Below are 14778 nucleotides of genomic sequence, written 5' to 3'. Positions count from 1 at the left end.
TTGATCAAATCGGACAATGCAAACTCCCTTGTCCCAGCACCAGCCTGTGCAGCTCATGCAGCCTCTGCCTCGGATACCCTTACTCCATCACCCCTTGGCAGTCTCTGATCTACTGACGTAGAGTCTCAGAAATAAGTAAAAAGGGCATAAAAGAGAAATTGATTAAAGAGTGAATGGTGGGATAATTTACCAGAGAAGAATTAATAGAAACATAATGGAAACAAACAACGTATAGTTTAAAAAGCCAGGTGTGGTTTCCTACAGAGTTGGAGGCTCAACATATTTTTTAGAAAAGGGAAATTTAAGAATGCTGGTGGAAAATTTAACTCATGAATAAAGAAATAAAAATACTATTTTTGAGAGGTGTTTCATGGTGGCAGAACAGAAAAATGAATTATTTAATGAAAAGAAATCCTTGTTCGGATCTTTTTCTTTGAAAGGAGGAAGTTCATACAGCAGTTGAAACCCTAAATTCTGCCATTCTCATGTGCTTAATAAGCTGTCAATCTGTCAGTTTAAAGGGGTAGGCTATACAGTTGCTGTAGTCTGCTACCACGATTACATGAATTGTTCAGGAGGTGAAAGAGCTATGCAGAATTAATTATCTATTAATTATCTTCCATTTCCTGGAGAGTCAGGATAACAGCTTTTAGGTGATTCAAGTTTTGGCAGCAGTTTTTTTTAAAATCTAAAGACTCTACAGTGAAAGTTGCCACTTAATTTCCACACTTCTCTCTCAAGACATCCTTATTTCCTTGTGAAATCATCATAAAGCTATTTAATCCTTGATTTAGGTCTGGAAAAATAAATACATCAGCAACAACAATGAAGCATTGGTGTACAGGTCAATTTTTATTTATTTGCGTCTTCCTGCGTTTAACAGACCAGTCTGAGGTACCTGTGCTATCAAAGCCTTCCTGAGCAGGATTACAAGAAGGGCAAAACTAAAGAAACTCATCGGTTTTGTAGTATGTGTGATACTGCAGGGCAGAGGGATAGCCTTATTCACAATTCTCCCCACATTGTAGCCTTTCTGGGAGCTAGCGAAGGGGGTCTGATGCAGTTTATTAGATTATCCTTTGCATGAACGGTTAAGCGAGAGTTGAGTTATCTGTGGACCCTGCTGGTGCCACACCCTGCATATTGTATTTTTTTTGTCTGGTTGATTTGCTCCTTCACTTTATTAAACAGCTGGTCATTTTCCTGTTTTGTGCTTGGCTTTTTTTATAGTGCTAATTGGCAAATATGTCATTTCTCATGCTTATGCTGCTTTATATTTACTGCAGTCACAGTCCCTCTGTTTTCTGTTCCTGATCAGCATTAGATTGTGCGAAATGTGGGTTATGAGATACACCTTCACAGAAAACCTTGTACAGCTTACTAATTTACAAAAAAATGTGGTAATGACACTTGCTTTTATTTCCATACAGTATGTGCTGGTTCTCTGCAATTCTATTGGCACTCCCTTGGACCCAAAATATATTGATATTGGTAAGCAACTTGCAATAGTCTTATTCTGTTGTTTTGTTTTTTTTTTTTCTAATTTTTATAATAAATTTCTTCTGCAAGTCTGTTGTTCAATGAAACAGTTGCTGTGTGGTAACACCCCTTGCATCCAAATGTTGTGATTCTCTGTTCTATATGTGCTTGGTTTTATATTGGCTTCTTACTTCTATTTGGACTCTCCCTAAATGTGATAAACATGTAATCGGGGGTTCCCAGGTTGTGAACTGTAATTGTTGGTAGTGACCTATTGATTACTCTGTTAATAAAAATAGTGGTTTGTAAAACCAGTCCTGTTCCTTGTAAAAACTGGCTAAATTTAAACTGATTCTTCCAGTTAATACAAACTATTTACAATAGAATTTTTAAAATTTGTTACTTTTCCTTTTTTTTTTTTTTAATGGGTGTTCTTGGTCATTCAGGTTTTCCTTCACAACAGTGGCAATTCAACTCCTTTTTTAAGAAAATGTACTTTTTTTGAAGAGGGCCCTGTTTCTCAGAGCAATTGAAATAGTCTGATCTGGACTTTCATTTAAAAATAACATATTGCTGCTTCCCAAATATCTTAAAGATCAATTTCTCTTATTTCAGTGTTGGTAGTATCTTTTCCTTATTATCTCCCTCACAATTGTTTTATCTAAATAGTTTCAGATTATTTTTGTTCTGGTTTTTGCTTTATTTTTGGTTTGGTATCCAAATAGATCCGAATTTGGATTCGGAATAGACACTGTGAACCCCACTTGCAGTTTTCTTTTTGAAGCTTTATTCTTTGATTAACTTCTCTGTTTTGTTGAAAGGCTAAATCATTTGTAATGAAGTTTTAGCAAAAATATTTATTTGCTTTTGAATGAGAGAGGAGACTATAGTTATTTAAATGAAAAGTACATAGTTATTTTTAGAACCTCTTAGCTAAAATGATGGAGCAGGTTATGGATAAAACCAGATTGCTTACTGTAAACCTGGAAGAATTCCCCCCCACTTATTTTATTAATGTAAAAGTGTCTACCTAATATGTGGATACAGCTTTGGAACGTACACGCCGTGATTCTGCAGAAATTAGGTTTAATTTTTAAACAAACCAAACCAAATTCTTTTCCCTACCTGTGCCAAAAAGACACGTAGCTATTATGACAAGAAACCTCATGAACTTTTTTCAATGTAAATTGCCTTCTACAGCCATTGTTTTATTCTCTCTGCAAAAAAGTAGCTCTTCTGTCAAAGTTAATCTCATTAGAGAAATTAGTTCCAAGCCATAGTGCTATTACTTGGTGGTAGTATTAAATGATAAACAAACAGCCATTCTGTCTGATAAAATAGATAGGGAAAGTGTCTAGCAAAGTTCTTCTAGGATAGAAATGATGAGGAAAGTAAAGTAAAGAACTGTAAGACAAGAATGTAACAACAATTCACAGAAGAATATAGGTAGAAAAAAAAAATAAACCAAAGAGTAGAAATAGTTGAAACCATAAATATGTTTATTTTCCTCAACCAGTGCTACTAAACAGTTTTATTATATATTAACTAAGTTTGTAAGTGTCGTGTTCTAACATTGTTCAGTTTTTCAGTGATAGCAGGAGGAAATCAGCTGTGAGTCAAATACATATTGTGAAATTCATGCCCTATATTGTATATCATAATTGAAATGAAGAGTATCCTGCTCCGATGAATGAGTTTGTCATCTTTGTCCTATGGATTATGTATGAAATATTGTGGTGCTTTTCATTCTCATAATTTCTGTTTATGTCAGTTTGATGGAGGTTTTGCCACCTTTTACAATGAGGGTGGCACATCAGAATCTTAAGGAATAAAGTGCCCAGAAAATTCAACACCTAGAATTTTACAATGGATGGAGGGGAAAAAGCCCAAACCAAAACTGAGCGCTGAAGGAAGATGATGTGGTGGGTGGTAGTGGTGTGGGTGGGGTGTCTGTTGTGTCCCCTCTGTCCCGTCCCTGCTCCTGATCAGATGTCTACACTGTATGTGCCTACTAGCCTCCTGAACTTGACAGGTGGGATTGGGGCGGTGGGAGGAGGATTTGGGGACTTACAGGGAGTATTTCATCTCATTTCTACAGTTGACATCTAAAATAAGTTCTGTGAATCATTCCTGAAAGGGGTCTCTTTGCTCTGCATTGGGTACAAAGGAGCCCAGGCCAACCATCTCTGTCAGAGATGTCTAAAATTAAGTGAGATGAATCCCACTCAAACGGTCAAAATTAGCTTTGCATGTACACCTCGAACTGCACTTAAACTTTTTTTCTTTGCATTTTTCTAGTGTTCTGTTTATGTGAGCTTTCTAAATCTATCTGCAATAGTTCTATTTATTTACGTTATAAACAAAGGTATCGGTTTATGATTCCCCCATTACGACCCACCTCCTACAGCTGTCTGTACACAAGAAAAGAATCTTCTCCAGTGACTGAAAACAGTTAAAAAGAAATGCTGTTTAATTGAAAAATGCTGTTGTTGTTCCAACTGTATTTGAATTGTGCTGAAGAGATTAAACAATCTGGAAAAAGCTTCTCTTCCTTTAGTTTAAGTAAGCTTTCTGCAGCCTGCTTTTGTTGCCTCCAGTGTCAGAGGATCAGTTTAGTGCATAGATTTAAAATATTCTTTCCTAGTGTGAGTTCATCTGTAAAAATGTTCAGTATTATAGCCTTCAACCTCATAAACAGGCAAATACTTGAGGTTAGGAATATTTGCATTTTTGAGTCCTGAAAAATTTCTGTAGTCTCAGTGGTTGAAACATAACAAGCAAGTCTTTCATTGCTGTGTAGTAAACACAGCCAGAGAGTCAACTTTTTTTTTTTTATTTAATATATGCATCCTCTAAGACTCCTTTAAAGTTAGCCCACCAAACTTACAGAAGGGATTGGAGATGAACGTGAAAAGCAAATGCCTATAAATGCAACACTTCTGGAACACGTTGCACTGGTTTTATCATAGTTGCTTTCCTTTTTTCGTAACCTTTGAAAGTACAACTTCTTAGAACAACCTGAAATATTTATAACATAAGGTCATTTTGTGCGAGGTGTAGACACTTGTACATAGTCAAGGTCTTAACAGACAGTATATCATGCTGTTTGTCACAGCTGGAGCTTCTTGGCAGTAGAAAGTATAATTGTTCCAGTTTGACAGGGTGCTGAACTTCAGCAGCTGGCTGGCCTTGCTGAGGTCAACAGAGAGAGAGAAGACCTTGTAAAACCTTAAAGGCAGAAGACCTTTCTGTAAGTTCTTTTAAAATTCCGGTTAGCGCATCAAAAATCATTACCTGTGTCCTGTTTATAAATGAAAAAAATCAGCTTCAAAACAGTTATCCGGGGAGTGTAATCATTAATAGTTTAAGATATAAGCAGCACAAACGTATCTCTTATGCAAGATAATTGGAGTGTTATTGACTTCTGAAAAATATCTTACCTGTCTGTGAAATTCTTTTTCTTCTTTGTACCAAAACAGTTTTTCAGGCTATTCTCTTTTACTGAAGTGATGAATTGCTGCATTGAGTTCTGTCCAGAAAATAAGTTGCTTACATAATTTTTATTTTGAACTCTTGTTTTGGACTTTTAAAATACTCTGAAAGATGGCATTTAGAACCACTTAGGTTGTTACTTTATTTGATTTTCATTAATGCTTGTGAAAAATGCCTTCTCTTATAGTAGGATGTTTCTCAACAGATGACTCGCTATCCGTGTGCTCCTGCCTGTTGTTAAGTGGGCACTCCTGACTGCCGTGAGTCTGAACTATATTTTTTGACTGGCTGTAATTACTGCAAATTGAACACACAATATCTTTGTTTCTTACCAGACTGCCCCTTGTTGGAATAGCAATCACCTGGCGCTCTACTGAGCGTAAAGATTTTGCTCTTCCTTGAGACTTTGGTGCCCCGCGGGTCTCTTTGGCTTTGACCTGGTGGAAATTGATAGTGGAGAAAGAAGATTGCTAATCTAGGGATGCTAAGTAGCTGCTGGAGCATTTGAATAATGCATCTGTGAATGTGCATTAAGGCACAACTTGTACAAATTGTGAATTTATAACATTATAAAATTGCTTCAACAGAGTGCTATTAATCTCCTAATGAAAAAGTAATTGTGACAGTGCACAATGTTTGATTTACCCCCAGGACATGCAAATCTTACGTTGTAGGGCTCTGAGCCAATAGTTTAAGAAGGGCTCAAAAAAAATGCTTATTCCCTTTATTCCATTGAATTTTTAATTATGTCATTAGCTTTCTAATGCTTTCCTCTGCTAATGATGGCAAAAAAGGATTAATCAGTCATTATATGGTGAAGGGCCATCACTTCAACTTTCTGTAGATATTGATGGATGGTTACGCCTTGAAGCTCTTCCTCATGTTGCTCTTTATTTTGTCCGAGGGCATTTTTCTTCCTGTGCTTCCTGTGCCTTGTTTTTAGGGTCCTTCACAATAGCTAGTGTTTGCTAGCTCATAAATTAATCTCTTCTCCATTGTCTAGCATTATTATGTTCCATCCTACTAGGGTACAGAAATTAACCAACACAGTTTCTTCTGTTTTCACAGGCTCACAGGCTTTCTGTCAAAATCCTTTTCATGAATAACTAAATATAAACTACAGAAGGCTAAATATCTTGTTATATAATATCTTTTTAGTGGAAACACAACAGATGGTATCTGCTAAGAAAATGTCACTCAGGCTGGATTATATCATCTTCTTACATGCGCTTAGAAGCACTGACATAGTGAAGTGTTGAGTTATCTTTCACATGTGTCCTAACGCCCAGTGAAATGAATACAACAGCCTGATCAACATACAGGTAGATTAAAGACACAGTGCTGGAGTCATGCCTAGGTGTCTCGCCTCCCTCCTGGACGCCTTCACAAGGATGACTGAATTGCATGTGAAACAGCACTTGAATTGCTGTTACTGAAACATGATCATTTTGAAGTAAAATATAACTGATTTCTAGTATTTCTTCATGTTCTATGAACTGTGGTCATTCGTGAGGTGTCCCATGTGCAGTTCAGTGGTCCCTGCTGCTCTCTGATGCTTTCTTCTGTTTATGAGCTAACACTTTTAGAGACATTTGAATTAAGCTCTAAAATTAGGTAGATGTTATTGATCAGACTAAGTTTGTCCCAGTTTCTCAGGAACAGCCTGTAATAGGTTTGTATGAAAACAACAGTTTAGTCTTGTGTCTGTCTGTCAGATTGCTTCCTTTCCATCAGCTTTAGGTGGGATCACTTGTCTCTCTCGTGTGTGTATATCCTATTTCATATACTAGAAAGTGCCTCAGCTTTTTCATGCGGTGAAGTAATACAGTCATGCATCAAGTTTGTTTTCCATCTACTATTTTTTTAAAAGAAGATCGGACATGAAACCAGGTGTTTTCTAACTGTTTTGAAGTAGGATGGAGTGAGTGTGGATGAAATACAGACATTGCAGAAGGTTTTTCAGGATTCCTGGATATTTAAGACATAAATTTTCTCCCCTTCAGGGAGGAGGTTTTATGAAGGAACAGTGAAGAGAAATTAGGTGAGAAGAGAAAGAAGGGCCAGAGAAAACTTAAAGGGCAGTTGTTTCACATGTTATTTTGGTGGGATGGTATATTCAAACCTGTTCAATATTTGATCACTGAAGAGTAAGGCACCTGTTTAAATGCTTTCCATGCATATTTTCAAGGTCTGAAAATTAAGTATTAAGACGTTAATACTGCAGTTAGCTCTCTGCAAAATCAGTGAGAAGAGCTAGACAATCTAAGAAGTCCGCATGTTTAGCCTGGAAAGCTGCTCTGCAGTGGAAATGCTGAGCAGAGGAGTGTCTGAATCTCTTGCCTCCTCCTGACTTAAGGTGCTTGCTCTTCTGTCTGCTGAATAATCGGAGCATAAATTCTTTGAAGGGCACTGATGCCCAAGTGAGCAACAATTGCTGCTAAAATCAAGGCCACTGTATAAGATGATAATGCTTCCCTATGCTAAAGGAAACTTAAGTAGTTAAACGAGCTGCCTAGAAAGGGATTCTAGATCTTCCTCAGCCTGAACGGATTGAAATGAGCGTCTTTCCTTTCCCAGGAAAGGACAAATCCCTTCCTTCTCTGCCCCAGCATCAGCCCAGACTGGGGCATCCTTTCCTTGTGTGGAAGTTACGCTGTTACGGAGCCAAGAAGGAAAGCATTTTAGGAGCAGAGTGTAGCCCAATGATTAATGCTTTGAGGTGAGAAGGGGGAATAGAAGTGAATGGAATAGTTCAGTTGGAAGGGACCTACAGTGATCATCTAGTCCAACTGCCTGACCACTTCAGGGCTGACCAGAAATTAAAGCATGGTATTAAGGGCCTTGTCAAAATGCCTCTTAAAACACTGACAGACTTGGGGCATCGACCACCTCTCTAGGAAGCCTGTTCCAGTGTTTGACCACCCTCTTGGTAAAGAAATGCTTCCTAATGTCCAGTCTCGCCTTGGATTTTAGTTTCTTTTTCCACAGATTTTCTGTTTGTATTTTTTTTGTGTGTGTTTGCTTGTTTAATGACTGTCCAGTATAAAATGCTAAAGCAATTCTAGAAAAAAAAAAAAAATCCCTTATGTCCTACTTTTATGCAATTCTTTAAGCTATATAGGCAATTTTATAAAAGCATTGGTTCCCACATATAGATACACTCTTCTGGATGTGATTTTTGAATGGATCTGATCCTGATGATTATGCCTGTGTGCTGTGTATCCCTCTTCCTGCAATTTCACATTTGGCTTCAATCCAATCGTCGTTTAGCCTGCTGTTGCAAAGAAGGGAAGGCCCTGCCCTCCATGCTGGCTGCTCATTCCTGCCCTCTCCAACATTTGTGATTTTCTCTTTAATCCAACTTAAACTAATCTTTATTTATTTAATTTTGAGGTCAGTTAGATGAGTGAACAGATCCAACTTAGTCTGTGGTCAAGCTACTGCTAAAGCTGATATAAAAGAGGTGGCAGGAAGATGTGTGGGGGGTTGGTGTGTGGCGTGTTTTTGACAGCAATGATCAGTTTAAGTCTTAGGCATGTCCATAAAATGTCTAATTGATTGTAATCCTTTGGATAAAGCACAGATGCGTTGCCATCTTGTTTCTGGATCACAACAGAGCTTGTGTGAACGTCCTTTTTTCCCAGATTGGGGTACTTCGAGGTGTGCACAAATGAGTAAGTTTAGGCTCCATGGAAGCTGTAGGTCAGATGGGGAGTCACCTGGTGAGTCTGAGGAATGCTTATGACTTTCAGATGTGGGCCTGGTTCAGCGTTGTCTCGGAGTAAAGTGTTTAAATGTGGACTAAGCTGAGTCCAAATATAATAGTAGTAAAATTTCGTGATTTTAGCAAGAGGAAACCTTATTTCCTCACAGGTCAGGAGATTCTCATGTTTCAGTTTTAAAGGATAAAACCATTGACTGTTACGGCATGTACAGCTACAAGGTGATAAAAACCCAGAGCAAATACATAGAATTTACTAATGCTGTTAATGAAATGGAGGCGACTGTATCCTTCAGTTGTATGTGACTAATTATTGAAATAAATGTGATATAAGTATATGAAATACACCGAGTTGCATATAATGTAAACAACTGTGCTGCTCACATGTTAAGCATCATCACTAAGCCTTCTTATCCAGTATTTACATTTATACTAAAAAGTATTCTAGAGCCATCAGGTAGCTTATATAATCCTCTTGGTTTCAAAGAAATAAAATCTGTTCAACTAGTCTTTCCCCATCTGTCTGCGGAAGCACTGGGTCTCGTTATGGCAGGCTTATAGCTCCCTCCAGAGTTCTGTTCTGTGCTAAAATACCGAAAAATCGAGATTCTCTGTAAAAGAATCCGATTTTGTGCTCACAGCGTGTTATCTGTATGAGTCAGTGTTTCGCTAACAGGCTGGGCTACACAATTCTTCTGACTTTGCCTGTTTTGTCTGGTAGCATGCTGATTTACTTGTAGAATTTGAAGATATTGGGGGATTTACTTAATAGGTTTCCACATTTTTCTATGCCTTTTTATGTGCATTCACTGGTTTTCAGAAAGATGAAACAAAGGATTGTAAAAGGAAAAAAGAGCCACAATACAGTCAAGACAGTGTATTATAAAGAATAACGTAATTGTTTGAGTACACTTATATTGGTTTTTTTCTGTGTTCACTGAACATTGACAGCAGGAATGAGATACTCAATTTATCCACATCTTCTAAATGGACTTAGGGCTAAAGTAAAGAAAATGTCCTGCCTTTCTACACTGGGATCTTTGGGTGCAATAAAGTAAGACTAAGGGCATGCTTTGCTAAATTTTTAATTTGCTGCCGTGCAGATAAAGAACTGTTATTTGGCCCAGCTATTAACTAAGATACAAACAACGTTTCTAGGTCTTGTCTGACTCCAAAACTTGTTGATTGTTTTTAAGTGGTGCTAATCAAAGAATCTCTTCTCGATTGTCAACTTTTGAGTAATCTTCCTTTTACTTATATTTGAATAATTACAAAGATGTCAGATAGGGAGTTTTTTTAATAGGTCTTTTTAGAGATTTGAGATATTCCTGAACTGGTCATTAACCTGAAAACTTGTCTATATGTATTTGATGTCTTCTGCATTACTGTATAGCAATTTGCTGAAATAATGGGGAGAAAAGTATTGATTTTAAAATCAGAACTTGTAAAGAAGTTCTCTGTTCTTCTGAACAAGGCCACAAGGCCCCAGAGAAATTTATTTGCAATTAATGAAAACTGCTGCTAGATTGTGTGGTGTGGATTTCTTGTTTGTTTGGTTGTTTTTTTGCCTTTAATCTATGGAGATATGGTTTCATCCGTCTGGGAAAAAGTTTACGAATTAGCATCTAGTCCAATACTTGCCACACTAATTTTACAACTATTTGGGTTTCGTAACAGGACCATTGTTTGTCACAATGACCAAAACACATGTGATAGCAGCTTCAAAAGAAGCGTTTTACATCTGGCAATATCGTGTGGCCAAGAAGCTCACAGCAGTGGAAATCAATCAGGTAGCACGGACCAGAAAAGAAGGCAGGGAAAGGTTTGTCTTCAGGCTTTGTCATTTTTCTTCCTTTGCATTGGTATCGTTGATAAAGGTGGATTGGCATCATTGATAAAGGTGGATTCCCCCATGCCTAAAATATGAACTCTTGTCTTCTCATTTTTCTACTCAGATTTGTTGACTTGCAGGCCTGTAAGATTAAATACTAAAGAATAGTTTTTCATAACAAATGTGTGTTTGTTATCCAAATCTCTTAGACTTTTTTGGATTAGCTCCTGTTCAGTGTTTCCATTTGCCCACTGTGTGCTTCCCTTACAGAGTTGTCTGTCTTGATGCCTTTTTTCCTCCTCCCCTTTTTCTCCTCCAGACCCTTACTCTCTAGGCACCTGTATTCCCTCTGCTAACTTTAACTGCTTCTTGTGCGTCAGTGGCTGTTAAGGACCTAGTCCATCCAGCTAGTTCTTCTCTAAATACACTTGTATCTGATTGTATCTTTGATGTCTAATCCCGCAGGGACTTTTATCCTCTCAAACTAAACAAGCCAAAGTCAACATCATCTTGCCTCCAAAACATTTCCTTCCCAGGTGTTCATTAGTGGCATTAACTTTTCTGTCTTTTTCTGACACCTCCACAAGCTTGCAACTTTGTTAGGATTTTCTTTTGTGTATGTTTTTTTCCATAGAGATGCTATAGCATCTTTCTATAAATGTACCATCTCCTGTCACTATATATATCCATAATAATGAGTAATTATTTGTACATGATGTAATAACTTATGTTATTCTAGTACCTGAATGTCTGAGCCTTGGACAAGATTGTAAATTTGACAGAAATACTGAAAAAGTAAATACTTGTCATTCAGCATAAACTATGAGTCATTCAGCATAAACTATGACTTTTGCATTCTAAAATCTTTCCTAATGCTACTTTCTAAGGCAAAAGAGAAGTTATGATGAAGTACTGAATACAGTAATGCATACGTTTTGTGGATATGAATGTGATGCTCTTCCTAAGAGCACCCACCTGGACGTGTTCCTGTGTAACCTGCTCTAGGTGACCCTGCTCTGGCAGGGGGGTTGGACTAGATGATCTCCAGAGGTCCCTTCCAACCCTATGATTCTATGATTCTAAGTATGGAGAAGAGCCTAAGGAAACATGGAAGTGCACGTTTGAAAAGAGGCAATTGGGGTGGTTGATGGGTTGCAGGAGCTTCTCGTTGCAGAATGAAAGTTTGTAGATCATAAGGGAATAGACCATCAGGGACTATAAAAGTGAAAGCAAGTTCCATATCTTTATATCAATACAAAACAGGGTTATCAAAGGGGGTACTACTGGAACATAAGAACAGGTATAGCTTTTATTCTTTTACAATTGCAATGGTTTCTTCTCTGAGGACTGAAGATAACTATATGCTGTCAAAAAAGATTCTTTCTTTGGACTCACTTTTTCTTCTAACTTTCCTTTTCGATAGGATTTATCATATTGATGACACCCCTTCAGGATCTGCTGATGGACACCTTGATTACAGCAGAGCTATTGAAGTGAGACATGTTTTTAACTAGTTCATTGTGGTGTCACTGGTACCTTGGAAGGGTAGTTGGCATTGCTTTATTTATTTTCCTAGTTTTTCATGAGTAGCAGTGGTCGTACTTAAACTTTCTTTTCTACCTTTTGTACATAAGTGTTATTTTTCTTCCCTCTGTTTAGTGCGTTGTTACTGTGTCATTATGTATAACTGGAAATATACACCAAACTGTAGGGAACATAGAAAAAGTATATTCTGGGGTCCAGTATGTAGACACCTGCTGTCGTCTTGGTGAGCAGCCAGTCCCCTTACTTCAACAAAGCATAAGCTTGTTGAAACTCAATAACCCTGGTAATGTTTTCTAGTACTTTGGGCCTTTTTCACTTTGTGTGTGTATGTGTGCATGGGCATGTTCGCTTTTGTACTTACCAATATACCTGAAATTAATTACAAGCCTCACAAGTCAGGGATAGTTGCTTTCTTGTGTTTTCTGTTAAACACCTGTTACTTCTTGTGTTTCTTATTTTTCTGGAGGAGGGGCAGGAGAGGAAAGGAAGCTGTTAGTATTACTATTGTCATGATTCCCATAACAAAGGCTACTAATATCATAAACCATCCATTTACTGTATACTGACAAGGTTTGATAGTCCCTTTTCATGTGGATACTTAGCAAGATTCTCATATATTTAAATCAAACTTCTTTTTTTAGCAGTGCATTCTTACTGTTGCATTAAAACTGCTATTGATACCACTTGTATACTTTCAGGGAACAAGAGATCCAATTTGTGCGATAACAGCATCTGATAAGATGCTACTTGTGGTAAGTTACATGATTAAAATAACTCCTAATTGCCTCTTGTGCTTGTAGGCAGGAGGTTCTTCTGCAGTGTTTTCATAAGCAGTCATAATTTCAAAGCATTTGAAATTATGCTAAGTTCTAAATTAGACAGATGAACTTAGATGAAATCTCCTTCTAGATGTCTTCAAAGATAACTTTTTACCAGGTTCTTCTGTTAACCCAGACTCTTTCTAATTCATTAAGGGCTAGTTCACTAAAGGCTTATTCACTAAGTGCTTACAATTTAGGTACAGACTAGTTGTCTGAGTTAGTACTTATATGTAGGGTTTAATAATGTCGAGGTCAGGACTTAATTCTGTAATCTGAGTTCTAGGAAGTCTCTTCTAAGCTGCATGTACATGCACAAAGATTTACAAAGTTTTGCTATTTCCATATTAATGGTATAATGTATGATGATAGATAATCTCAAATGCATGTAGTATGCTATATACATATTAATACACTTATGAATTATACAAATGCATTATGTATGAGGTATTATATCAAATGGTGCATTTTTTGTTTCTGATCCAAAAAGAGTGATCTCATTAGATGAACAGACATACAGTGGGCTTTAAAACAAACTAATCAAGCAGAACAAAGATAGCACTGTTTCTTCTTTTTATCCACCTTCCCAAGAAAGATCTTCATGTTTTCCCATGTTCCTACTCCAGTGATTTTTTTTTTTTTTTTTGGTTGTATCCTTTGACTGGATTTTACAAAATCAGTGGGTCATGGGGAAAAAAAACACAAATGAATAAAGTGTGATGGTTAGTAGATGACTGTGGGATTCTGTTCGTGCTTGAAGAATAAGAGTGAGAAAATTAAATTAAGAGGATAATTAATCAGTGACTTCAGTTAAAAGGAAGGGAATGAGAGGAAATGTCTTTCAGACTAGATCTGGATAAATGTGCTGTAGCTGAATGCATATTACAATTGGTTAGATTTTCTAACGCTTCTGACCAAATTTGATTTCCAATTTATAGGGCATACAGATATGAAAAAGTCAAAGATGAAAGGTGATTTATACTGAGGATCTTAGGGGTGGCTTTCAGGGAGAAAAAGAGGGAATAAAGTTTGGACTGCCTTAAAGTTTAATAGCGACTCACTTCCAGCATAAGGGTTAAACAGTAGGTAAAATAACATACGTTGTTCAGTCTATGGAAACACCATGAGAAAATAGTGGCAGGGATCGTTTCAGTCCAGGGATGTCAAACTCATTTTAGACTGTTGGCCTGATGGTGTCTTGACACAGGGCACAGGAGCGTCGTTTGGCAAAATAAAGATACACCACATTGGTACTTCGATTTGTTTATTGTTACTCAAGCCTTTGGATAGCCAGTATATTTTATAGCATTTACTTCTAAAGCTAGCTCAAGTCTTGAAGTAATTGGTGAGACTTGTTAGCATGCAGACAGCATTTCAGACCCGAGGTGGTACTGTCATATGGCCCTCTTTGAGTGGATTTACCAGCGTGGGACAGGGAGCTTTTCACTGTTCTCCTTTTTTGTTATGTGGACCATGTCTGAAGGTTCATGGGGAATTGTCAGGCTCCTGGAACTGTTCTGTGCGCTGAATGTGGAGCATGGCTTTTCATTTTAACATCCCTGATTTAAGCAGATCTGTAAATTGTAGCATCTTGTGGAAGTACCTTGTTTGAATAGCAGAACTTGTAATTTTTAGGGTGATGACATTCCCTCTCTCCACTTCTTACCCAAAATCTGTTTTGTCTAGGACAGCATATAAATAAAACCTTTTTTAAGAGTTTATTGATGGAAAAATTCTCTCAGTAAGCAAGCATTGCTTTTCTCTAGGGAAGAGAATCCGGCACTATTCAGAGATACAGTCTTCCTAGCGTTTCTCTAGTACAGAAGTATACCCTGAACTGTCGTGCGTATCAGCTGTCTTTGAATTGCAACTCCAGGTAAGTTACAGATCTG

The 14778-nt window shown here is 37.4% G+C and overlaps 1 protein-coding gene across 3 annotated transcripts in view; it reads left to right on the top strand.

Annotated features, from left to right (window-relative positions):
• Positions 1–14778, top strand: part of WDR35 (WD repeat domain 35) — a 43047-nt gene that overhangs the window by 12934 nt on the left and 15335 nt on the right. For all 3 annotated transcript variants that reach the window (XM_074581918.1, XM_074581919.1, XM_074581920.1), the window contains 5 exons: positions 1431–1491; positions 10370–10514; positions 11947–12016; positions 12767–12820; positions 14653–14762. In XM_074581918.1, coding sequence (XP_074438019.1) covers positions 1431–1491; positions 10370–10514; positions 11947–12016; positions 12767–12820; positions 14653–14762 — 440 coding nt within the window. The remainder of the gene's footprint in view (positions 1–1430; positions 1492–10369; positions 10515–11946; positions 12017–12766; positions 12821–14652; positions 14763–14778) is intronic.

This window comes from Larus michahellis, chromosome 3 (assembly GCF_964199755.1).
Source record: "Larus michahellis chromosome 3, bLarMic1.1, whole genome shotgun sequence".
Classification (NCBI taxonomy): domain Eukaryota; kingdom Metazoa; phylum Chordata; class Aves; order Charadriiformes; family Laridae; genus Larus; species Larus michahellis.
Note: the sequence above shows the minus strand (reverse complement) of the source record. Positions and strands in the feature narration are given on the sequence as shown.